This window comes from Colius striatus, chromosome 20 (genome assembly GCF_028858725.1).
Source record: "Colius striatus isolate bColStr4 chromosome 20, bColStr4.1.hap1, whole genome shotgun sequence".
Lineage (NCBI taxonomy): Eukaryota > Metazoa > Chordata > Aves > Coliiformes > Coliidae > Colius > Colius striatus.
This window is the reverse complement of record NC_084778.1, coordinates 8,716,924-8,741,541: the sequence shown is the minus strand read 5'-3', so window position 1 is coordinate 8,741,541 and position 24,618 is coordinate 8,716,924. Positions and strand designations below refer to the sequence as shown.

The window sequence follows — 24,618 nt, the reverse complement described above, 5'->3', positions numbered from 1 at the left end:
GTGCTGCACACCCACACGTTCAGTGGGTAACAGACACATTTGGCTTTTCCATCAGGGACAGACAGAAGCCTCAGGAGCTGTCTAGACTGTGCAGCTGGGCTCTTGCAGGCTGCAGGAATTTCCACACCACAGCAGCCAAGGACATGCACCAAGCAGGGCTGGGCAGCTCCATCCCACTCTTGCCAGTCCTTACCCTTATGATTTCTCCTTCTGCAAAATAAAGTTGCACCTTCCCCCTTCACCACACTCCCCAAGGCTGATGGGCTTGGGAGAGTTTAAGGCTGAACCAGGAGATGTCTGAGCAGAAGGTAAGGCCATGTCAAGTGTGTTACTGGGAAATGAGTGACCTCTCCAGGGTTGCAATGCAGCAGATTTCAGCTGCTGCTGTCACTGGGCTCCACTGTCAGCCTCTTCTCTGGGAGTGACATCAAAAAGGCAGCTGGAAAAATGATCCTGATGGCTCCAGTCCCGAGCTCCTTAATTTAAATGTGAAGACAGCCCATCATTGCAATAAGCAAAACAGCTTTTACATTCTCACAGGGGGTATCATTAACCAGCTCATATACAATGGGTGTGCAAAGCACTTACCTTATGCAACTGCTATGGCTATTGCTGCCACCTGCCAGTACCCAGCTCTCCAAGTCAAACAAATAATTCACTGAGCCATTACACAGTTTCTCACCTAATTAAGGCTCACAATTATTTAAGGCTCCCTTTGTTTGATAGCAGAAGTGACTGACCTGCAGTCACTCAGAAAAAAGAAGAAATATTGTAGATTAATTTATCTTAACAGGGTCATTTTGCTTGTTAAAAAGCTAAAAGCCTTTTCTTTTTAATTACCACTTCTAACTGCAGGCTTTAGAGGAGCAAATGAAGATTAATCTGGTCATTAAGTTACACATGTGTGCAACAGAAGGTAATAACCAACGCAGCAGGACAGCAGGCACACAGAGGTGAGAGTCTCACTACAGCCCATGTCCATGGGGCTGAAGGAAAATCCTGCCCAGTGACACTGAGCCCTGGCAAGAACTGAGCTTTAAACCCCTCCACAGCCTTACAGACAGTATCTATGGACAGCTGATGGTACCAAAACGTTCCATCCATTACAGATGGCAACAACAAGTAGCCTTGGAGTTAGACATTCACTGACTTACACACTCCTCAGCACTCAGGCAGGTTGAAGCAGATAAAACACCTCCCAAAGCTGGAAACTAGAATGCCTGGAAACAGGATTCACTGCTGTGTTTTCCAAGAGTGTGAAGCAGAGAGGTGAGCCCAAAGCAGAGCTGACCCAGCCCAGCATGGCCCCGTGCCCATGGGACCCTTCCTCTGCAGCACATGGTCTCCCCTGTGTTCCATCTCATCTCCTGGGAGTTCTTCTAAAGAAAAGGTTCATTATTGCAGGTTTTTGTTGAGTCCCTACCCACTGCAGAGCAGAACATCTCTGCCAATTAAAGCAGGGCTACATCCAGACAGTTTTAATTCTGAGGGATGAAAAAATGGATTACTTTAGCATGACTGGGATCTTCTTTTAATAACTAACAGCTCAGGCACAGCAGAGCCACCTTCCTATTTGGGAGGAGATACCAGAAATGAAACAAAACCCTTCAGGAAACCCTACCTTTTGTACTGAGGCTCTTCTTTGGCTACTGATACAGCCTGTCCTCAGCTGGGGAGTAACCCCATTCCCTGCTGCAGACATGGGGATGTTGCTCCCACTTGGTGGCCAAGAAGGCCAATGGCATCCTGGGCTGGATCAGAAGGGCTGGGGGCAGTAGGTGGAGAGAGGTTCTGCTCCCCCTCTACTCTGCCCTGGTGAGACCACATCTGGAATATTGTGTCCAGTTCTGGGCCCTCAGTTCCAGAGGGACAGGGAGCTGTTCTTCCAAACCCAGATGGATGAGAGGTGGTCCTGCTCAGGCAGAGGGGTTGCACTGGATGAGCTTTCCAGGTCTCTTCCAGCCCTAAAGATTCTGTGAAAGTTAACACCTTAGGAGCCCTCTGCCCCTCTTGGATTTGCTCTATGTGTGTTACCCTGCTCCACTGTGGCAAAGCACTTCCTGCCAGTTCTCTCTCATTCCATCCATTTCAATATCCACCTCGCTTTTGCAGGTGGGTTTTTCTCCAGGCACCTTCTCCCTGTTGCTTTACAGCTGTGAGTTTCTTGTTACTGCCATTTGTACCATGTGCTGCTGCCTGGTCTGGTCCTTAGCTCTGCCAGTACAGGTGAGCATCCCTGCCTCTCCCCTGCCATGCTGGGGTTGATTTCCCTGGCAGTTAGCCAGGCACTGCACAGGGAAGAGTCCTGGAATCATGTCCCTTTTTGCATTCTTTGGAGTAGTCAGTTAAGAGGGTCAAATGAATGGCTGGTGAGCTTAGAACATTGGCTGCCATCCTCCTGTTTTGCCTTAATAAATGGATGTGCATGACTTCCACCAGCAGATCTGAATCCACACCCTGCACCCAGATGTGCCCTCATGGTGTGGGTGCAGTCCTGTGCCCCAGAGCTGCTGAGGGTACCCAGGGCACCTCCACAGCTGGTATCATGGGTAGCTTGAACTGAAATGAGTTGGGGGGGGAGATGGCAGCCTGGCCAAAGGTGCTCTCATCACTCTCCACTGACCAAGAAATCTTATCAGCAAAGAGGGACTTGGCCTTTTCCCTTGCCCTGGATGTTCCAGCACCCCTGTGTCAGAGCTGCAGGGCCCTGGCTGGGCTGTGGAGGCTTCGCCTGCATCGTGCCTGCGCTGACAGAAGGCTCGAGAGGTTGGGTGAAAGGCATTGAAGTTGTTCCATGCTGAGCATTTCAGCTATATTTAGGGAGGAAAAGGAAGCACTTAACTACCAGCTGCAGATTGACTAACAAGGGTTATATTAGAGAAAAATAGTCCATCACATTTTACTTTCTTCCTGTCTTGCAAATCATTTGGAGAGTGTAAGCTGTCCTTGGATCCAGCATCCCAGCTCTACAATTGGGATCACGTCCTCTGCCTGCTTGTCCATCAGCTACCCCATACCTCTGACAGCTCTGCCCTGCAAGGGCAAAGCCAAACTTGGGTTGCTCCTTCATGTTAGGACCACAGAATCTCAAGGGCTGGAAGGGACCTGCAAAGCTCATCCAGTGCAACCCCCCTGCCAGAGCAGCACCACCTAGAGCAGGGCACACAGGAACTCATCCAGCTGGGTTGGAATGTCTCCAGAGAAGGAGCCTCCACAGCCCATCTGGGCAGCCCCTGCCAGTGCTCCCTCACCTCAACAGGGAAGAAGCTTTTCCTTGTGTTTCTTTGGAATCTTCTGTTGCAGCTTGTACCTGTTGCCCCTTGTCCTGTCACTGGCCATCACTGAGAACATCCTGGCTCCATCCTCCTGACACCCACCCTTTATGCATTTGTAAACACTAATGAGCTCACCCCTCAGCCTCCTCTTCTTCAAGCTGCAGAGCCCCAGCTCCCTCAGCCTTTCATCACAAGGGAGATGCTCCACTCCATCATCTCTGTGGCCCTGTGCTAAACTCTCTCCAGCAGCTCCCTGTCCTTGAACTGAGGGACCCAGAACTTGACACAACATTCCAGTTCCAAAAAAAAAACCTTTGCTCAAGGCCCCTGCAGCACATTCCCCTCTTTAGCACTTGTTGTGGTCATCTCAAGGATACACATACTGTTACAGCCCAAAAAAGCAGCTGCTTGAGGTCTCTCACTGGAAAGGTTACTTGAATTAACTGTTCAGTTATGATGTTGCTGCTGTCTCAACATCTCAGCCAATTAGTTCGAAAGCACTGCAATAAATCTGATTTCTTTTGCTCCATGGTGTCTGTAGGATTTGCTACAAAGCAAATACAATTACTCTAAGAATTGAGCATTGTTGCTAAAGAAACAATCAAAGTGGATGGTGCCAAAACACAACGGGCACTTCTCAAGGAGAGATGGAAACCAGCATGCAGCACGGAGCAGAGAGCTGGGAGAAGGATGCAGCAGAGTTGGGGAAGAGGAGTTCAGCCCAGCCCTGCTTCTCTCTGCTTGTCCTTCTGGCTTAAGAAGCTGATGCCCAGTTGGTCCCCCAAAAGGTGGAAATATCAGTAAGTAATGCTTTTGCAGGTCACTGAGTGGGGCACAGGCGTTCTCTGTGGGTGTTTTAGGGCTATGTAACAGGAATACAACCCTTTTGCTGTAAATCTTCAGTTTATAAGGCTTTTCAAGCTATCCTTGAATAGTGCAGGAGTGCCAGATGCTGAGCTCTCTGAGCTAAGTGGGACACATCTCACTCCCTGAGACCCATCACATCCTGAAGGCCTTCACAAGCACCTCACCTGTAACTGCAGAAGGACACTCAGACAGCAGGAGAGCACTTCTGGCCAACAGGTTAAAACAAAGGAGAGTATCTGGGAAAAGACTTGAAAGCCTAATAGTAGATTTTTCAAGACACTGCTCCAAAATCCAACAGCTCCTACCCCTGTGTCACCTTCTCATTTCCCAAGAAAATAACACTAGTCATACAAACTGCAGCTTCCTCTGCCTAAGATCCCTTTTTCTACCTAAATCCCTGTCCTTAAGAGCCTAAATCCTAAGTAAGCAGGTGCCAATCAATGATTCTCCCCAAACCAGAGGCTACAAGCAGGCTGCTTCTTTCCCTGACATTTCCAGACTCTCTCATTCCAGGATGACATTTAAATATTGCTGTTTGAAATTATTCATAGGAGCATTGTTTGAACACCTCAAAAAACCTTCAAGACCAAGCAGGACACCGAAATAAATCAGATTTCCTGATGATTTTTATGACCACCTTCTTGCAACTCTAACTTTTTCAGGATGCCTTTGATTCTGCAATTACTCCCTGCAGTTTGGCTGTTCCCAGGGTGCAGATCTTCTGCAAATAATACACCCTGACAAATTTTATTCTCCACTGGAGCCTGAAATACAGAATTAAATGTAATAGAAATAAATTTCTTTTTTATTAGTTGTTTTAGCACCAGGTACAGATTGTTTCCAAAGGAAAAGGAAGCAAAGCAGCTGTTGGATTCCTCCTGGGTCAGCATCAATCTGTACTTGTTACTAATGGTGTTACTTAAATTATACAGCAGTAAGTTGGGTGGCAGCCTGTCCCCTCTCTGTCCCTGGGCCTTTCACCTCAGAGCAGAAAAGAATAATTGGCTTTCAAGGATTTGCTCAGGCACAGTTGCCAGTGGCAGCACCCAGACAGACTGTAAATAAGGCAACTTTAAGGTGAGTTAAAATGACAATAATTCCAAATAACCTGTTCTTCCCTGGCCTGTTTCTACAGCTGTTCCCATAAACCAGCAAACCCCCAAAGCAACACTTCTGTAACCATGCAGAAGTTTTCAAGAGCAAAGCTCTAAAGCATCCCCAAACACTGACTTCAAATGCCTTGGATCTCATGGCAGTGGTGGTGGGCTGGGGCAGCAGCTATCCCTGTGCTGGGACACACATTGCTCCTGAGAGTGCTCATGACTTCAGCAAAGAACATGCAAAGAGTCAAATGATCACAATTAGCACGACAAGCAGCTCCTCCAGCACTTGCCTAGTTGGCACATTATTAGACATTTTTATTATGTTTCAGTACTTAATATTTGTCACAGCTTACATCCTTTACAATGAGGGTGATGCCTGGCAGTTCACTTGGGTTTCACATTATGTTGATGGTATTTATGAAGGGACCCAAGTTTCAAACAAATCATTTGACACACAGGCAGGCTGCTGAGACATGCTTGGCCTGCAAAACGCTGCAGGAGCACAAAGGATGCTGGACTGGTGTCAGGAGGCAGCACCATCTCTCTTCTCAATCGTTAGGATGGAGAACTCAGACAAATGTTCTGGCTGCTTCATGTGTCCTGCAAGAGTTTTGCCAAAAGGCAGCTCCAGATTCCCAAGCAAAGCATCCTCAGTTAACATTCAGATTGTGTCTTTTGCCAAAATTATTTCTCCAAAGGAACAAAAATACATCATTTCACAGAATCACAGAACCTCAAGGGCTGGAAGGGACCTGGAAAGCTCATCCAGTGCAACACCCCTGCCAGAGCAGCACCACCTAGAGCAGGGCACACAGGGACTCATCCAGCTGGGTTGGAATGTCTCCAGAGAAGGAGACTCCACAGCCCATCTGGGCAGCCCCTGTCAGTGCTTCCTCACCTCAACAGGGAACAAGTTTTTCCTTGTGTTCCTTTGGAAACTCTTCTGTTCCAGCTTGTACCTGTTGCCCCTTGTCCTATCATTGGCCATCACTGAGCACAGTCTGGCTCCATCCTCCTGACATCCACCCTTCATGGATTTGTAACCATGAATGAGCTCACCCCTCAGTCTCCTCCAAGCTCAAGAGCCCCAGCTCCCTCAGCCTTTCATCACAAGGGAGATGCTCCACTCCATCATCTCAGTGGCCCTGCACTGAACTCTCTCCAGCAGCTCCCTGTCCTTCTGGAACTGAGGGGCCCAGAACTGGAGGTCTACAGTTCTGGCAGATTCCATGAAGATCCAGAAGAAGACAAAACACAGCCCTGCCCTATTCTGGTGTAGCTTCTCTACCACTGGAAATCATGAAAACCACAGAAACAAGACAAACCAGCTGACACAAGATCTGTTCTTGCCTTTCTGAGAAGGCAAAGTATGACAGAACATGAAATACTGCACTGAGCTCCTTCTGCAGCTGTTAAATGCTTCTTGTCTAGATTGCCATGGTCATGCTGTGAGTTATCACAACTGGCTGCAACCTGCAGCAGCTTCAGTAATGATTCCACAGTTCCCCCTGCAATATACACTCTGCATTTCTCTTCCCCAAAAAGCATTCAGCTAACTCTAGAGAGAAAACATGCTGGAACATGGCAACTAGTGCAACACTGCCAAGGAGAAGACACAGTGCCTGGTGTCACCCCCCAGCAGAGCCTCACCTTTTTGTGAGCTATCAGGAGACAGTTGGAGTGTTCATGCTCACAGGCAATTTCGTAGTCAGGGATGAGGCTGGCCAGCTCCTGGACAAAGCCCACCACCTCCTCATGCCAGGGGACATTGGCCATGGTCAGGCTGCTGGCTGAGCTTTCACCGCAGTACGTCACACCCTGAGGAGAGACACAGCAACAGTCACTGGCAGCTCAACCCCTCACAGGCTTGGGGCAGTGGCAGCACGTCAGCCACAGCAAAGCCTGGAAACAGTCTGGTTTGTGCCCCTCCCATCACACTGTATTGCATGGAAAGGTAAAGTAGGAGATGGTGTCCAAAATCAGTCTGTCTGTCCCTCAGTGACACGTCCCCAAAGGTCTGTGTGCCCAGGCTTCCCCAGCAGCACAACACACGTCAGACTTTGTCCCAGAAAGTCACTTCTGCAGCATTCAAATGGAGGATGCTCATGCTCCTCAACTTCAAGAAGGTCACTTGGCTTGGAAACACAACATGCCTGGAAGGAAGTCCCACAACCAACCAACCCATTGTCCTGTGTGCTACAGAAGGACCTCTCTGCCTCCAAGCCCTGGCTGTGCTTTCACACACTGTTCTCTAGCGTCCATACAAACCTCATTCCATCCCCTTGTAAAACCACCTTACATGCCTTCCTCCCTGAGTGTCTAGGGAAGCTCCCCCAGTTCCACAGTGCTGCTGGCTCTCTATGCTTCCAGCTCATCAATTCAATTACAACAAAATTAAACTCATCTATTGTAGCTGTAGACAACTGCTGTAACTCCCCCAGATCAAGATCATTTTGGCAATCAAGATGAAAAGACAATCTCTGTTTGTTAAAACAAACAAAACCCATAGAGACTGGAGGCACTTGTCCAAACTGCTCAATAATATCCCCCTTTGAATATCAAGAGTCCTGAGCTAGATGTAAAAATAACATGGGCACAGTAAAGCCAGTGCAAAAGGTCTGTAAACACACAGATTCGTTTTCAGGGCTGGGTATGCAAGATAACACCCAAAATATAATGGCATTTGTAAAAAGTCCCTTCAGCTCACCTCACTCAGTGTCTTTTGTTTAAATTAATACAGTAAACACTGAGAACTGCTTGGGAAAAAAAGCCCATCTCTGCCTGCAGCTCCTGCACGTGCAGAGGGTGAAAATCCAGTTGGTGCTGTGGAGAGACTCTGATTGTCTACTGATGAGCAGAATTGACTTGATGACATGAAGAAGTAGCTTGTGTTGTTCTGGTCAAAGGCCATGAGAGCAACTGAGGAATTTCTATAATCCTGCCACTCCATGAAGTGTCTGTGGCTCTGTGAAACACTGAGAGCTGAAGTAACCAGCTCAGGAAGCAGCGTGGGGTTGTCAGACTGCCTGGCCCTGAGTGCAGATCTCCCACCCGGGGCTCCCACTGCTCCTCACCTCCCCTGACTGGCAGAAGCAAAGTCATGCACTGGCAGCACGTTGTACCTGCATCCAAAACTGCCAGGCTGTGGGTGTGAGGTACCCAGCACATGGGCTGATGTGATGAGCACTATGAACATCCCTTGGGCACAGCACAGAGAAGTTTGCCTGCAGAGCTCTGTAGCTCATGGGTGTCAAGAGGCAGTGGCACAAGTCTTTGGGGAAGACAGCTTTCCTGATCATTTTCTGGAAGCACACTCAAAAGTAGTTGCTAATTTAGAAGTGGCATTGTTCAAAAGACACCTTCAGCTAGGATTTAACTGCATTAAGTCAGCAGATACTGGGTTCCTGCTGCAGCTCCCTTCCCAGCAGGTGCAGCAAACAGATGGAAGGAGAGCACATCAGAGCAGGACACGTGTTCCTGCTGGGCCCTACAGAGCCAGGGCACGAGCACTGCTGGTTTGGGTGATTCACTTGCAACAGAAGATGAGGTCCCTCAGGTCACTGAAATGCCCAACCCTGCAGCAGTCAGCTCTGTGCCCTGCAACCAGCACTGGTCAGTGAGTACAACCCTCCAAGTTCTCCTTCATTCCAATTCACCCAACTTCAGTCTCATCAGTTGGATATCATTTGCTCTTCATCCAGAGATTTGATCACCTGAACCTCCTGAATTACTGATTTAGTCTTAGCTATGACCTCAAATTTACCACTGCCTTGGCTCCATCTTTAATTAAGTTAATTAGCTCAGCAGTATGTGGCTTGCTGAGATGTATTCTTGCTTATTCCTTTCTTTCCAGATCAAAATCATTAAAGGCTCATCCACTTAATTTAACCTCTGGGATCACAATACAGGTCACAGATACACTGGCACCCTAAAGGGCAAACTCCCACAAGAAACAGTTTGTCCTCTAAGCAAAAGCTCAACTCACAGAATCTCATAATGGTGAGGGTTGGAAGGGCCCTGCAGAGCTCCTTCAGCCCAACCCCTGCTAAAGCAGGTTCCCCTCACTCAGGGAGCACAGGAACATGTCCAGGTGGGTTTGGAAACCTCCTGAGAAGGAGCCTGCACATCCTCCCTGAGCAGCCTGGGCCAGGGCTCCCTCACCTCAGCACCAAAGGAGTTTCTCCTCTTGTTCCACTGGAACCTCCTATGTTGCAGCTTGGGCCTCTTGCTCCTTGTCCTGTCACTGGCACCACAGAACAAAGGCTGGTCCCATCCTCTCCACACCCATCCTTTAGGTATTTCTCAGCACTTAAGCACCCCCCCCCCCCCCCTCCAAGGCTGAACAGCCCCAGGTCCCACAGCCTTACCTCATAAGGAAGATGCTCCAGTCCCTGATCATCTTGGTGGCCCTGCACTGGCTTCTCTCCAGCAGTTCCCTGTCCCTCTGGAGCTGGGGAGCCCAGAACTAGACACAGGACTCCAGATGAGACCTCACCAGGGCAGAGTGGAGAGGAGAATCTCCTTCAACCTGCTGCCCACACTCTTCCTGAAGCCCCCCAGGCTGCCAGTGGCTTCTTGCCCATGAAAGCACATTGCTGGCTCATGGTTATTTGCTGCCCATGAAGACACCCAGGTCCATCTCCATAGAGTTGCTCTCCAGCAGCTCACTCCCAGCCTGTCCTGATGCACCTCTGTAGATCCTCTGTACCTCTCTAGGTGGTTTCACCACTCTTTGGCTGAGCTGTTTTAACCCAGTCACCAAATCCCATCCAACACCAGTCTTTGAAACAGAGGCTGCACAATTTTATGGATGATTATGTTTAGCTGCTTTATGCTTCTGGCTCTGTGAAGAACACTTTTACATCTTTCCAGTGGCATTTGCACCCACACTACACTTACAGGACCCAGCTGATGCTACACTCCCCCAGCCTAATTCACCTACACTGAAGCTGAACACGGCATGTCCAGCAATAAACAGAGAGAGAGCATTTGGCAAAATTAGAGCAAGGTGAATCACACAGTGCTTAAATAAGGCTACAGAAGAAACAGGCTCTCACTAATTAGAAACACCACACTACACAAGTTTTGGAAGCAATTACTTTCTTGCTGGTAAATTTATGAGGGTTCTCCTCTATTAATCTGCCCAAGCAGAGGATATTAGAGCTGGACTCGGAGCCAGGCTGGAAGTAGGTTGACTGTGCACAACCACAGGCAAGTCAGGGGAGTGCTAAACAGAGAAGTACATTCATTTTTTTAAGCCAAGCTCTTAAAGTCTGAAAAAGACATTAAATGTTCTTCTGCTATAGCAGGCAGCCAGGCAGATAATAGGATATGTATCTCCAAAGTTCATCTGTATAGACACAGCTCCATATAGCAATATTTTCCCTGCATTCATTATACAGATTATGATTTGAGCAGCATGAAAAATGTATGACTACAGAGGGGAAAGTTCTTAGGGAGCTACAACATGACTCATTCTTTTAATAAACCTCAAAGATATCATTTACAAGCAAAGAAAGCACAGAGGCAAGTGGGATAACTCAGCGCTCGGATGGCTGATTAATTCACAAGCACAAATCGATGGAAATCAGCTCAGCAGCACACCCAGCGAAGGCACATCAGCTTTCCACTGCCCCAACTTCTTAAAACTTGAGTTAATTAACAGTGCTGATACCATTTAAGAGATGTGAGCTGCTGATTAGGATGGTCACGTTCTGCTTCTCAGCAATGCACGAAGACAGTTATTAAGACATCAAGTTATTACAAAGGAAACCATTCTATTGCACAGCCTAAACTCTTCCACCAACATCCCTGTAATAGCAACACCAACCATGCTGCCTCTCAACTAGTCCCTAATAAGGGTGCTTTCAGCATCCTCATCATGCCACATGCTCTGGGCAAATACCTTGGAATGCAGAAGCCTTTTGAAAAGCATCTTGGTTACTCTCGCTTGTGCCGCTGTGAGTCTGGAACACTCTCGTGTTCTGGGCATCCACGTGCTGAGAGGCAGCCCCGTGGACAAGACTGCCTCTAAGCAACACCTTAGGCCAAGATGATTGTGGCTGGAGAGAGGAGAATGAGGAGAACATTTCCTCCCTTGTGCTCTGGCTCCTTGCCCAAGATCTCGGCAGCCAGCGATCGCGTTAATCCACAGGGCGATAAAGGAAAGATTCCTGGGGAATTAAATATGACAGAGCTTTGTTTCTCAACTCTGAAACTCCAGGCTTCCCAACTTAATTACCAAACAAGAGAATTTGCTTAACTCCTAGCTCACAAATTGCTTAATTGAGGCTTGTGTGAATTACTAGAAGAGCAAAGTGTCGGCCAAGCTGCTGAGTGACAGAGCCACTGTTTAAAAACTGGGCCAGCCCTTACCCAAGACAAATACAAAAAGCCTCAAATGACATGGTGATAGATTGCACACTCTGCAGTAAAAATCCCTGTGATCCAAGCATCAGCACTGGCCAAATCACACACACAAGCTCTCATGCATGTCTGCTGCTCGCTGGGGTGCATTCAGCCTGGTTGCTTGTTTTTGATAAGCACCTTCAAGTTGATTTAATGAAGGACATCAGTTTATTTGTGCCACTCAAATCTGAAAAGTAGGAATGGAAATGGTTAGTTACACAGCATAACCCCCACACCTCACAGCAGCTCTCCAGAGCACTGCAGGCCTTGCTACGTGCAGATGATGTTACAGCAGCCCAAAGGCTCTTCTCCTGCAAGCACTAAACACTGGACACAGTGTTTCATCCCAAACAAGCCATACAGCTATTGAGGGAGACATGGCCACTGTTAAATCACCCACTCCCTGCTCCTTGTGCCCTCTTAAAGAATGACTGCACAGAGGGAGGTGGCAGGAGTAGAAAGACAACTGGAAGGCGGGAGGTGACCTGCTCTGCTACAAACCTTTCCTACTCCATCTAAGTTTCCCCAGCTGCAAAACACAGTCCAGAGCACTAACCCTCTCCTCCCAAGCAAGCACTCAGAGCCACAGACAGGAATGTATCCCTACAGACTGGTGGCTGAGCTCAGCCACGTTAGCCCATCACACATCACCAGTCTCCCCATGCTCTCTATTTCCTACAGCTTCCCTTGCTCCTGTCTAAAAGCCTCACAAGCCCAGTGCAGTTTCCATACCCTGTACTCCACACTTCTTCCAGATACTCACCTTTATGGACACCAAAAAATAGATTGAAACAATCTATTTTAGCTTGGATTTTCATCAGGCTTACACCTGCACCCAAACCCAGTGCTGGACAGCCAAAATTCCTCCTCAGTTTCTGCAATGTATCTGTATCAAGCACAGGCTGCAACTAGAGATGCCTTTTCAAGGAAACTGTATTCACCTGAGAATCCAAAACACAATCATTCATGTATGCTGGCAATGAAACTTCTTATCAAGCCTTACTGTGTACTCACAGCATGAAAAAACCCATTGATGTCAAGCCAAGCTCTTCAGACACATCTATTAGGAACTTGCAACCTTTAGCTGGATCAGCAGCAACAGCAGGCTGAGCTCCTGCCTCTGTCCTCACTGATGCTAATCAGAGGAGGAGCAGCTTTGGGCAGAAGCTGCTCAGGACCTAACTGGAAGCAGCTCCCCATGGCAACCCAGGGTGACCAGGATGTGTGCAGTGGGCCAGTCCCCCTGGGTGCCCAACAGCCCTGGAGCTCTCCAGCACAACCCCAGCACTGCTCACCCTGCACCAGCCATGTCTCCTGTCCTCTCCTTGCACCCGTGGCCTGCAGTTCAGAGCACTTCAAGTGGTCAATGGGGTTTTTTCAGCTGTGGAAATTATACACTGTTAGGATTTATTTTACAGCAGGCACTAGGTCAGGAGATTTTAACTTCACCTTCTCTTCCTCTAAATGTAGACTGGGATGGCAGCAAGACTCTCAACAGCTTTGACAGCTGGGGGCAATGGCTTCTTGCTGCATGCAATTAAAAACTCATTAAAGCAGAGCTCATTCTCCTCATTATTCTAAGCACTTAAATAATCTTTACTGTTTAATATGACAAGATTGAGAAAACTGGGAACAGACACTTCCCTCTGCTCTTTCCTTCCAGACTCAGTCATTTCAATTCCATACCAAGAGCAGGAGCTGCAGTCCCAGAGCACTGTCTGGACATCAGGTCCATCCACCAACATGTGCTCAGCACAAGGGTGCTGGGCTGGAATTGCAGAAAAAAAAATCATCAGGGACAAGTGCTTTCAAGTGGCTGAAAGCTGATTTCACAAAGGCTTGAAGAAATTCTGTGCAGTGCCATGACTCATCTTCACTCTGCCCAAGTCCTGCCCCAAGATAGCACCATGGTATGAACAGCCCTTGAACAAAGGACAAGGCAGGCAGGCTTCCTCCCAACATGCTCTTCAATTAAAAGGGATGGAGAGAAGCAGCAAAGCTCTGCTCAGGCAGGAAGCAAAAGCTAAAAGTTGAAGCTTCAGTTGTGACAGGACAAGGGCTGATGGGAAGAAGCTGGAACACAAAAAGTTCCATTTAAACAGAAGGAAAAACTCTTTCAGTGTTTCAGTGAGGGAGCCCTGGCCCAGGCTGCCCAGGGAGGGTGTGGAGGCTCCTTCTCAGGAGGTTTCCAAACCCACCTGGACACGTTCCTGTGTGACCTGATCTAGGTGGGACCTGCTTCTGCAGGGAAGTTGGACTAGATGATCTGTAAAGGTTCCCCTTCCAACCCCTACACCATGCTGTGATTCTATGCTCTCCCACATCACTGCAGGAGCAGCTCCAGAGTCAAAAGCCATGTTGGGAAGGTTGAGCACCCTGACATGCAACCATGAAGCTACTAACAGTGCAGAGAGGATGGAGATAGCCACCTTTGTGCAAGAGCCTGCAGCACACTCCCTGCCTCCAACGTCTGAATGAGGCCTTAGGGCTCGTTTGAATTTCATATGAAAAATCCCTTTGCACCTTTGGTTTAAGAAGAAATAGAAATGGCAAAACACTGCATGGCAACAGGAGCCTCTGGCTTTGCAAACAAAAGACAGTAACACTGAAAAGAGATGAGTTCCATGTTCTGGATCTTAAATAGAACAATCAACTTTGTACAACTGGCACAATGACATTAGTGCATTCAATCAGACTAAGGCAATAAATAAAAGGGATGTGTATTTAATAACCACATGACTGAATCTTCCTTCACTTGCATTTTACACAAGGGTAATCAAGGCTAATTTCTATTGGCTTAAATAAGAGAACAGGGTCCCACAGAGTTACATTGCTATAAGACACTCATGTACATGAGAACAAGTACTAAGCCCTGCAAGAATCTAAATCTCTATCCACTGCACCCCATGAGCCTCTCCAGAGCAGCAGTGGATCAGCTACATTCATTTAAATGAACACCATTTATCTTGAGTATTTAACCAGCAAATCCCACTGAGATGAGCCTCATTTTCTGGCAGATGCTTTGGAATATCTTATAATGTTTCTGTTTGGTTTATTTGCTTTGAGCAGGACCTGGTCTTCACACTTTGACCCTACCACACTGGCGAGCTGAAGCAGCAAAAAAAGCTGAGCCCTATCCCCATGCCAAATGGACTCTCCAATGTGCTTCACTCTCACAGGAACACAGGAAAGTTACTTCTCTTAAAATATCAAGTCTTTTAGGGAAAAATCCCAGGCCACAGATACTGTTTGAGCACTACAACTGCTAGGGCTGGACTACAGGCCAGTTACACAGTGACAGGAGCTTTTGTTCAAAGGCAGACCAATGCACTGTGTGTGTGCGCAAGGGAATACTGACAGCACTGATGGCTGCTAGATTTAAACACACCCCCACTCTACCTATCTTCCTTTGAGACAGAATTTAACTCCTGGCTTTATGTACTATTGTGTCAAGCATCACTTCGAATGCTGTGGGATGGTATCAGTGATCCCTCTGCTCTTACATACTTTGCATGCAGCATCACAACCTCCCAGGCTTTGAGGAGTATGACCACAGAATCTTAAGGGTTGGAAGGGACTTGGAAAGCTCGTCCAGTGCAGCCCCCTGCCAGAGCAGCACCACCTAGAGCAGGGCACACAGGGACTCATCCATCTGAGTTGGAATGTCTCCAGAGGCACCTCCACAGCCCATCTGGGCAGCCCCTGTCAGTGTTCCCTCACCTCAACAGGGAACAAGTTTTTCCTTGTGTTTCTTTGGAACCTCTTCTGTTCCAGCTTGTGCCCATTGCCCCTTGTCCTACCATTGGCCATCACTGAGAAACCCTTCATGTATTTGTAACCATGAATGAGGTCACCCCTCAGTCTCCTCCAAGCTCAAGAGCCCCAGCTCCCTCAGCCTTTCATCACAAGGGAGATGCTCCACTCCATCATCTCTGTGGCCCTTGTGTTGAACTCTCTCCAGCAGCTCCCTGTCCTTCTTGAACGCTTCAGTCACCAAGATCCTGCAGCGAGAGGAGAGAAGCTGTTGTGCTTCCCTACAGAGCCAAATCTTCTGCCCCTTAGACATTCAGCAGGAACTGGCAGATGAAACTGAGAAACAATTAAGGTCATTGACTGGACTAATACTCTGTTCACTGTGAGCTACTTCCCCTCTGCAGAGTGTCAAGTGCCCACTTTCGAAACACTACACTGGCTCCAAAGAAGAAGAAAGGCAATTGTTACAAACACCCCTGGCTCACATAGAACCCAGGCAAAAACCTGTGAGCAAGACCTTTCATCTGACTTGGGGTCTATTCAAACAGAACCCAGTGTCAAGCAGATCCCCTGCTCCAGGGAAGCAAACACAACGTTCTGTGACTTTTTAAAGGGATGGAAGTGCCCTTTAAATCCCAAACGTTGTTCCAGCACAGAGTTGCATCGTTTGTTTCAGTGATAACATCAGTTCAGCTCCTGCTTGGCTCTGCCAGCAACATTGCAGCAGCATGCTCCATGCTCCAGGTATGAGAACCTGCTCTTATCTCTTCCCAGTTCAGGTGATGGGACAGCACAGCTCCATTGAAAAGCTCAATTAAATAGGAAAAAATGGAGACTCATTTCAGAGCTTGTTGGTGAATGAGTCCTGACAATTCATTTCTGCTGCTGAAGCTGCAAAGGAATTAGTGTGTTTTCTTGTACTTAGCTGCTCCCTTCTGTCTTACAGGGCTCAGCTGCTGTCAGACTCACTCTGTGCTTCTGAGAGCTTTTGAGAACTCAGCCTCCCTTCACTAGACTGGAAACAAAGAACAAACGATAGAAGACTTTTTTGGACTTTGAGTACACAGACTGCAATGAAGTTGTGACATGCTGTACTGTGCTTTTTAATGAGAGCTGTAGCCAGGGAAGGGAAGACTTTCCCATCGCTCCCAGCCTAAGCACAGCAACTAGCAGTGATAAGGGAGAGAGACACTGCATCCTTTGAAAAGGCTTAACTCTGAGTTTCCCTGTGCCCCCAAGAACTGCCCTTGAGGATGGAAAGACAAGGGACTTCCCACATGCCACTTACAGACTGGCTTTTGTGACCATAGGACAGGCACAATGCTAACCATTCACAGAAGAAACTGAGGAATGAGATGTTCTGCCCCTTAGCTTGAAGGCACCATGATCTGACAAGGGTCAGCACCCTGGTAGATACTTCAGCCCTCCAGCACTTGCAGAGCTTCACCCACCTGCTGGAATATTTCCTGGAAAAACAACACTTGCATCAAAGCATCCCACTTGCAAATTTCACTGTCCTATTAAACATTATATATCCCTTTAAAAAAACAAACCACAAACACACTGCAAATTTACATTCACACCAGTCCACAAAAAGACCCAAAGCCACTCAGCAGCAAGTGATCATTGGATACAGCCCTCTGCCTTCTTTGGTCTCTACCTCTTCAAATCCCCTTTGCAGCTGGTGGTGGTGGGTACAGGAGTGATGCTGAACCCCTGGCAACCCTGCTGTGCTTTGGGAATGTCACACAGCCTCTCTCTGTCTCGCTTCATACTTTTGTAAACAGGGTGGAACACTCAAGACATATCCCTTCCTCAGAGAAAGCACTTGCTGGTTGAGTTCTGATGAGCACTTGGAAGTACTCAGAGTACAAAGATGGTATTTTCAGCTGAAGCACTGTGAGCAGGAGCCTGTCAGCAGTACATCTATGGCCACCTTTGGAATGCTTCTACAAGTACCTCTTCTCACCTATTTCCCTGGCAGTCCAAGGCATGATTTTGCCAGGGAGAAGTCATTGGGAAAGCTGAGCTCCACGGTGGTAGGGAACCATGACCGCCAGGCTGAATCCTTCCCCAGGCAAAGGGAACAGCAGCCCTCTGCCTTGAAGGAGACAGATGTTCACCCTGGAAAGCACTCAGAAACACTGATTAACTTACACCTGATACATTTTACTAATTAAAGTCACTACACATGAGAGAACAGCCTAAGCAGCACATACACTGAGTGTCTCATACTCCACACTGGTGTGCACTCTCATCACTGCCCTCCTCACACACTGCAAGAAAGGATCTTGTAGAACCAGGCTGCAGTAAAAGCCAGAGGATGCACAGTGGGAAGTGCCCCACAGGAGCACTCCTCCTGCTAGGTTTTACCTGAGGAATATAAAGCAGTCTGATACACACTGTAAAACTGAGGCTTCTTCCCCAAACTATACTTAAAATCTTCTTTTATATTAAGCCATCAGCCTCAGCAGGACACTCAGAGAGAAAGAGACCTCTCCACACTGCTCATATCAAAACCTTTGGGGTTTGTTCCATAAGGAAATTGCAGCAAAGTCCAGGTTTTTATTTCAAAGCAGCAGTTAATAAAGGTTAAAAACAGAAAAGAGAGAGAGATAAGAGACAAGAGAAAGGACAGAGAAAGACCAGAAGTAACAGAGCTACAAAAATACAGACCTGAGACAATGTGCTGGTCTGCAGAGGAGCTGCTGGATGAAAACATTGAGAGTCTTCACAGAACACCTTCAAATGCCTTTTTTTCCACATTTTCTATATAGTGAACTGATTAATCCAAAGACAAATCACCTCCTGTCCTGCTCTCTCTCACATGCTCCCCTTTGCAGCTCTCTCAGCCTCAGAGAGTGATATTTTCCCCTGTTTTGCACAGCCTGACAAATCCCAACAGCAGTGAGCCAGACATTGTCACCTCCTCCCCTGGAAGGATTTCAGACCAGGATGGGAAGAATAAAACAACAAACTACCAGCTGGGCCCAGAATACTTTGTTTAAAATGGTGGTTGACATAAAAGAAGGAACATCTATTTATCAGTCTGTGCTTTCATGAGAAAGACAAAAAGAAAGACCAGAGGGTTATGATTCTGTTGAGCAGCAACTGATGCCAGCTGGTACAAAGCTTGTCTTGCATAACACTAAAGACTACTCCAAATGCACACATAAAATGTTAGAAACTTGGCTGCCTAACTCTAGAAGCAAGAGATAAGTTCTTTATGCATCACCAAAATCATTGGAAGGATTATATTTACTCATACAAGTTTAAGATCAAGGTGGAGACTGGAGGAATGGGGAGGGGAAAAAGTAGAATAGGTCCATAGAGCTTACCTTGACCTCGATGAAATCTGGTTTCCCAAGGGATATCAGGTCAGCATAGGCTTTGAGTTCATCCACATTCCAAGCCTTCACCAGTGTCAGCCTATACACCGTGCGCTGTTGCTGGAATCAAGGAAAAGTTACATTAGCAACACGCTCTGCCCCAGGGAGGATGTCCCAGCCTTGCACACAGCTCCACACTGGTGAAAAACAACACCAAATCCACTCATTTATTCAAAGAATCCAGTGGCTAAACCAAACCAGACCCAAACAAGGAGCCCCTTCCCTTGTTCTTTCAAGGAAGCTACTCCACAGTAGCCATGAGCTGAGACACCTTTTGCTGTACAAAGGCTTTCTTCCCTCTATACATCCCTGGCACTTTGTTTTTACAAGAGCTTTAACTTAATGGGAAGTTTCTCTCTCTTTCATTTGCTTCCCCAGAATACAATCTCAGTGTTAGTTGCTATACAGGTATTTTTTTTCCTCCAGTTGGATCATCTGCCATTGGTGACTTTTGGCCAGCAAGAACAAGAACAGACCATTGTTTGCCCTGTTCTTCAAACTCTTCCAGCACATTAGGCACAGTATGGCAGGGGAAGTGCTCTCCTGTGAGCAGTTATGCAGAACCTTGTATTGGAAGCACAAAGCACCAATGGAAATCACAGCCAGGAAACATGGCAAGCACCCTGCTTATGACCTAGCATTTAAGAAGCAATGTGGAACAAACAGAGAAGCTGCAGTACTCATGACTCCAGGAGCAGCATCTGCCTCTGGCCACCCTCTGCAGCAGTGCAGCTGAGTTCTGCCAGCAGCATACTCACTCAGACCTGTCCTCCCCATCCCACAGCACCTCACCACACCACTGCCTCTCCAGGATGCCCAGACATGACTTATTTCTGTACGCAGGGGCAAATAGGACTCAGAGAACTTCTTTCCTTGGAGTTATTCTGATGACCTCTCTAGGAGCTGCTCACCAAAGAAGTTACTGGTGACAAAAAGACTTCTATTATCAATACAAGCACTTGGCCATGGAACAAATCCAGCCTCTGTACATACATCTGCTTGTTTCCATCTTTCCTCTCTTCCTCATCTTCCACTAATGTTTTATTTCCCTTATCTCTAGAATTTATTTATAGAGCAATCTTCCAGCAAAATTGGTTTTTGAGTTAACTCATTTTCCTTCCCTGGCACATTGCAGACTGTAAAACGTGACAGAAGCACCAGCTTAACTGGAGTGAAGGCACATGGTAACAAAGCCCTGGGCACTGAGAGCCCAGGGCTGGGGCCTTGCAGTGCAGCAAGGCCTGCAATCAAATCCTCCTGCTCCAGAACATCCCAGCTTAGATGCAGGATGAGTTGAAAGAGTGTCCTTTACTTATCACCCGTGGCATGTCCCTTGCACAAGGTTACCTGAACTCTATACCCTATGTTAGAAGCATGCACAGTAGTCAGTTTGGTACATTTTTCAACCCAGAAGAGAAGCTCATAAAGGAGATCTGCTACCAAACTGAACACGTTCTCTCACTAAAGCCCAGCCTGCTTCCCACTGCAACACCTCTGCCAGCATCCCCTGGCCAGGCCCAAAGCAGGGACAGATCCAGGACCCCGAGTCCCAGCCCAAGGCCAAGCCCAAAGAGGTTATGCTATTATCCCTCCCCAGCTAACACCAATTCTTCCCAGTATCAACCCTCAATCGAGCTACATTTGACTCCTCACAACCTCTGACTGCAAACCATGTAAGTGAATTTTGCCTTCTGTACAAACATCAAAACATCCCTCACTTAAACCACATTTCTATGTTTCTACAGGGTGGGGGTAGAAGGGGAGATATTTTCTACCCTAGTTTGCTTTGTGAACACTCCAGATTATTTGCCATCAAATAACTACAAACAAGGACAAACAAACCAAAACCAGGAGCAGCTTCTTCCCCCTGCCAACATCTGCACACAGCCAGGGGAGGGCTTTAGGGCACACACATACACAGAATCAAACCTGGAGTGGGCAGAAGCTTCCCAACACACTCACTGCACATTGTCTGTCATCCTGGGAGCATGAATCATTGAATGGTAGGGGTTGGAAGGGACCTTTAGACATCATATAGTCCTATCCCCCTGCTAAAGCAGGTCCCACAGGAATGTGAAGCACCAGGTGAACCTGCAAAACCCTCCAGGGAACAAACACAAAGATTTGATGCCCACAAGGAGTCAGAGTCTGGAGAAAACAATTAAAGATAGAGCTTCTTGTTTTAAAAGTCTGAGGAGAGTAACTGTAAAGAATTGAGAGAATGATTATTGAAGGCCAAATATTACAAGAATTAAACCAGCTGGCCTCTACTTCAAGCACAGCATGCAACAATGTGTTTCAGAATGAGAGACTCTTAGGATGGGAATGGATAGGCAGAAGCAAGGCCCAGGCCAAGCAACAACAGGCAAGTATGAAATCAACAGCTAATTACTGAAGAGAAGAAACACTGAAGGAACTAATAAAAACCCAAATGCATTTGCCATGTAACAGGAAAAGAAGAAACCAGAGGGAGAAAAAAGCTAACAAGAGGGAAAAACTTCAATACACACCTGTCTGTCAATGGTCTGAAATGATTAGACACCCAATTAACTGAGAAATATCTCCCCAAAGGTCACCTCACCGTGGTAAACAAATGCAGGGAGCTTCAAGGTCTCAGAAAATAACAGTGATATGGGCCTGACCCTGTGGAGCTCTGCTTCCCTCTGGGACCCCAGGCACAGCCTCCAGCACTTATCAGCTTTTTACACATGCATGGTTGTTTCCCAAGCAGTGCCTGCAACTGCCAGAGCAGATGGAGCACATTCAGGGAAGGCCACAAAATACCAATGGCAACTGGAAGAGCTCCCAGTGGCTGCCACCAAGGGAACCACAGAATCTTAAAGGGTGGAAGGGACCTGGAAAGCTCATCCAGTGCAACCCCCCTGCCAGAGCAGCACCACCTAGAGCAGGGCACACAGGAGCTCATCCAGCTGGGTTGGAATGTCCCCAGAGAAGGAGCCTCCACAGCCCATCTGGGCAGCCCCTGCCAGTGCTCCCTCACCTCAACAGGGAAGAAGCTTTCCCTCGTGTTTCTTTGGAACCTCTTCTGTTCCAGCTTGTGCCCGTTGCCTCTTGTCCTACCATTGGCCATCACTGAGCACAGCCTGGCTCCATCCTCCTGACACTCACCCAAGTGAGAGGAGGTTGTTGTGCAGGCACATGGCCACCAACAGCTGCTTCTGGTGTGGAATGAGGGAGGACATGTACTCAGGCAGACATGATCAAAACCCAACTGCATCAGCAAAAAGCACTTGCAAAAAAATCTCCTGTTGTCAGAGGACATCCACATGCAATGCTGACTGTCAAAAGTCTGCCAGTCTTCCTTCCCCTTTCCTCTGCTGTCTGAAGTCCAGCCACTTATCACCTTAGGTGCCAGGGTGAGTGGGAACACCCTTTGCCCAGCATCTTGGTCCCTGCAACTGCTGGAACCATCTTACTTCTTCCCTCTATCATAAAATGAAGTTTTTAGGGGCTAATCCCCAATCACCCCATGCTTTGTTCTTACTATGCTAAGAGCTTGTTCTCACTGCTTTGGAACTGGGATGAAGCACTCAAACACTTTTTCTGAACAACAAAAAGTCATCATTTATTCATTTTACACCCATTCTGCAGAGAGAATAAACAAATGCCACCAAAGCACATCATTCAAAGCTCAGGCCAACAGGCTGAACACAAGAGGAATGCTGTCAGAGGCAAGTAAACACAAGAGCGGGTTTGTGGAGAGGATGAGAAGTTACCAGTTTACTCCCATCACAACGTTTTCTCATGTACATTAAGTACAATGCTTTGGCAAGTTTCTCTTCTTACAGCAATGAAGGCTTGTGTGAAGGGAGGTGGGATTTTTTCACTCTAAATAATCTCATCTTTAACATTCTCAATATATATCCTACATCCCTTTAGAAGTCTAACTTTAAAGTTCAAGTACTTCATAAAACTAAACCTGCTACAAATTGCATTAAAGGGCTTTTCCCCCCACAGGGCAGCACCAACTGGCAAGTAATAACTGCAGCTTGTCTGTATTATCCTTCACTTCAATAACTGAACCAGCAGGAAAACTGTATTAACTAATCATGACCAGTGTTGAAAGAAGGAGGTAAAGAAACTAAAATACTGCCAAAGGGATACAGAAGAAAGGAAAATCAGAAATGAATGTTGCAACTGAAGGAATCTCTGTCCAGAGGGCAACAGCTCTCAAATATCTGAGCAGAGAAGAGACATCTTTTAAGTGGAGTAAGAGACCGCTCAGATTGACTAAGGGTCTAATACCACAAGATGTTGCATACCAGTAATCCTTACAGACTGCCAGCAGTACCAACACACAATTCTGTTTTATTAATGTATTATTTGTATTTGTTGTACAACAGGGCCTCAGGAGATCCTCTTACAAGCACTAAAAAACAAGAAATAAGAGCTTAAGCCTTGAGAATTTAATGATCTGAACCATCAGGATATAAAACCAAACTGCAGTGCCTCATGCCCTGTGTTTCTAGGAAAAGCAACCATTATTTCCCTTCAGACAGCCATCAACATTAGGGAAAAAGTGAATGGGATAATGAGCCTCTCAAATGGATGAAGGTTGAGGGTGTAGAACTTTTACACCAAGAAGTTCTTTATGATGCTTTATGACCAGGAAGGAGCAGCTCCAGCCTGGCAGCAGCCTGCATACCTGTCAGGGGCAAAGAAAAATAAGAGATGGGAAAGAAAAGAAGAGAATATAAGAGAAATAAATAACCTGTGAGGGGAGTAGAGTGGATGGAGCCAGACCCTTCCCAGCAATGCCCAGGGAAGGGACAAGACAACAGACACGGACTGAAGCACAGCAAATCCCATTTGCAAATGAATTTCCTACACAGAGGGTGACTGGAGAGACTGTGGAGTCTTCATGCTTGGAGATGTTCACCATTCAATCCACCAAGATGATCCCCCACTGTGAGCAGGCAGACTGGACTAGACGATCTCCAGAGGTGCCTTCTTCCCTTGACAGCTCCCACTCTGCCCATCTAAGAGCTACAGGTTTTCCTCTGGAGCCATCCAGGAGGAGAATCCAGGGCAGTGTGCAGACCAGCTACACAAGGAAGGATTACAAGCAACAGCTGCTACAGAAAGTTCCCTTAGGTCAGGTGAAGCACAAGCCAACACTTTGGGAGGGCAACAGCCAGCATACACTGCAGCCAAGCAGCAGTTGCAGCAGGAGCCCTACCACTCTTCAGGCTGTCATCAAGATAGATTAAATAATTCAGCAACTCAGAGCTCAGTGAAGAGCTGGGAGCAGAGGAAAGCACACTTGAGTACACTGAAGCAAGTCTATTCAAGGCTGGGGAAGTCAGAATAACTTTTACAGTAGTACTATGGAAAACATAGAGCTCATCAGAGCAGTTATATAGCAAGATGCCTGCATGGGATGCATCCCTGCTCCCACTGCTCTGAGCACCAAGTGAGCTCATCCAGCCCAGGCACTGGGACAGTGTTCAGCAGCCACCTTCAGCCTTTGCCTGATTGAGATCATGGCTGAAGAGCATTCTCTGCAAAGTGCTGACTGCTGAAACAGAGGAACTGACTATTTAAAGGGCTATTTTCTTCAGTTGTGAACACCTGAAAGTCAAACGAGGCTTCTTTCTCTGCACTCCAGGCCCAACTGGCCTCCTCATAAGGCTGCAGCAGAACATTGCACTGGACTTCTCAACACTTCTGCTCTGATCTGCAGCTAAGCAGTAGAAAAGAGGTCATCTCATTTTCTGTCTCTGCAAGGTACATAGAAATGTTGCATGGTTGCAGGTCACAGCACATTCACCATGCAGCTGGGAGGGTGAAGTCTGACCCTAT

General features: G+C 47.3%; 1 protein-coding gene across 11 annotated transcripts in view; it reads right to left on the bottom strand.

Moving 5' to 3' along the window:
* TYW1B (tRNA-yW synthesizing protein 1 homolog B) overlaps window positions 1–24,618 on the bottom strand; it is an 82,618-nt gene that overhangs the window by 6,500 nt on the left and 51,500 nt on the right. For 7 of the 11 annotated variants that reach the window (XM_062012267.1, XM_062012268.1, XM_062012264.1 and 4 more), the window contains 2 exons: window positions 18,745–18,855; window positions 6,896–7,063 (listed from right to left, as the gene is read on the bottom strand). In XM_062012267.1, coding sequence (XP_061868251.1) covers window positions 6,896–7,063; window positions 18,745–18,855 — 279 coding nt within the window. Of the gene's footprint in view, window positions 1–5,520; window positions 5,846–6,895; window positions 7,064–11,176; window positions 11,419–13,225; window positions 13,422–18,744; window positions 18,856–24,618 lie in introns of those variants that run through there. The other 4 variants (XM_062012270.1, XM_062012274.1, XM_062012273.1 and 1 more) reach the window with 4 other exon arrangements.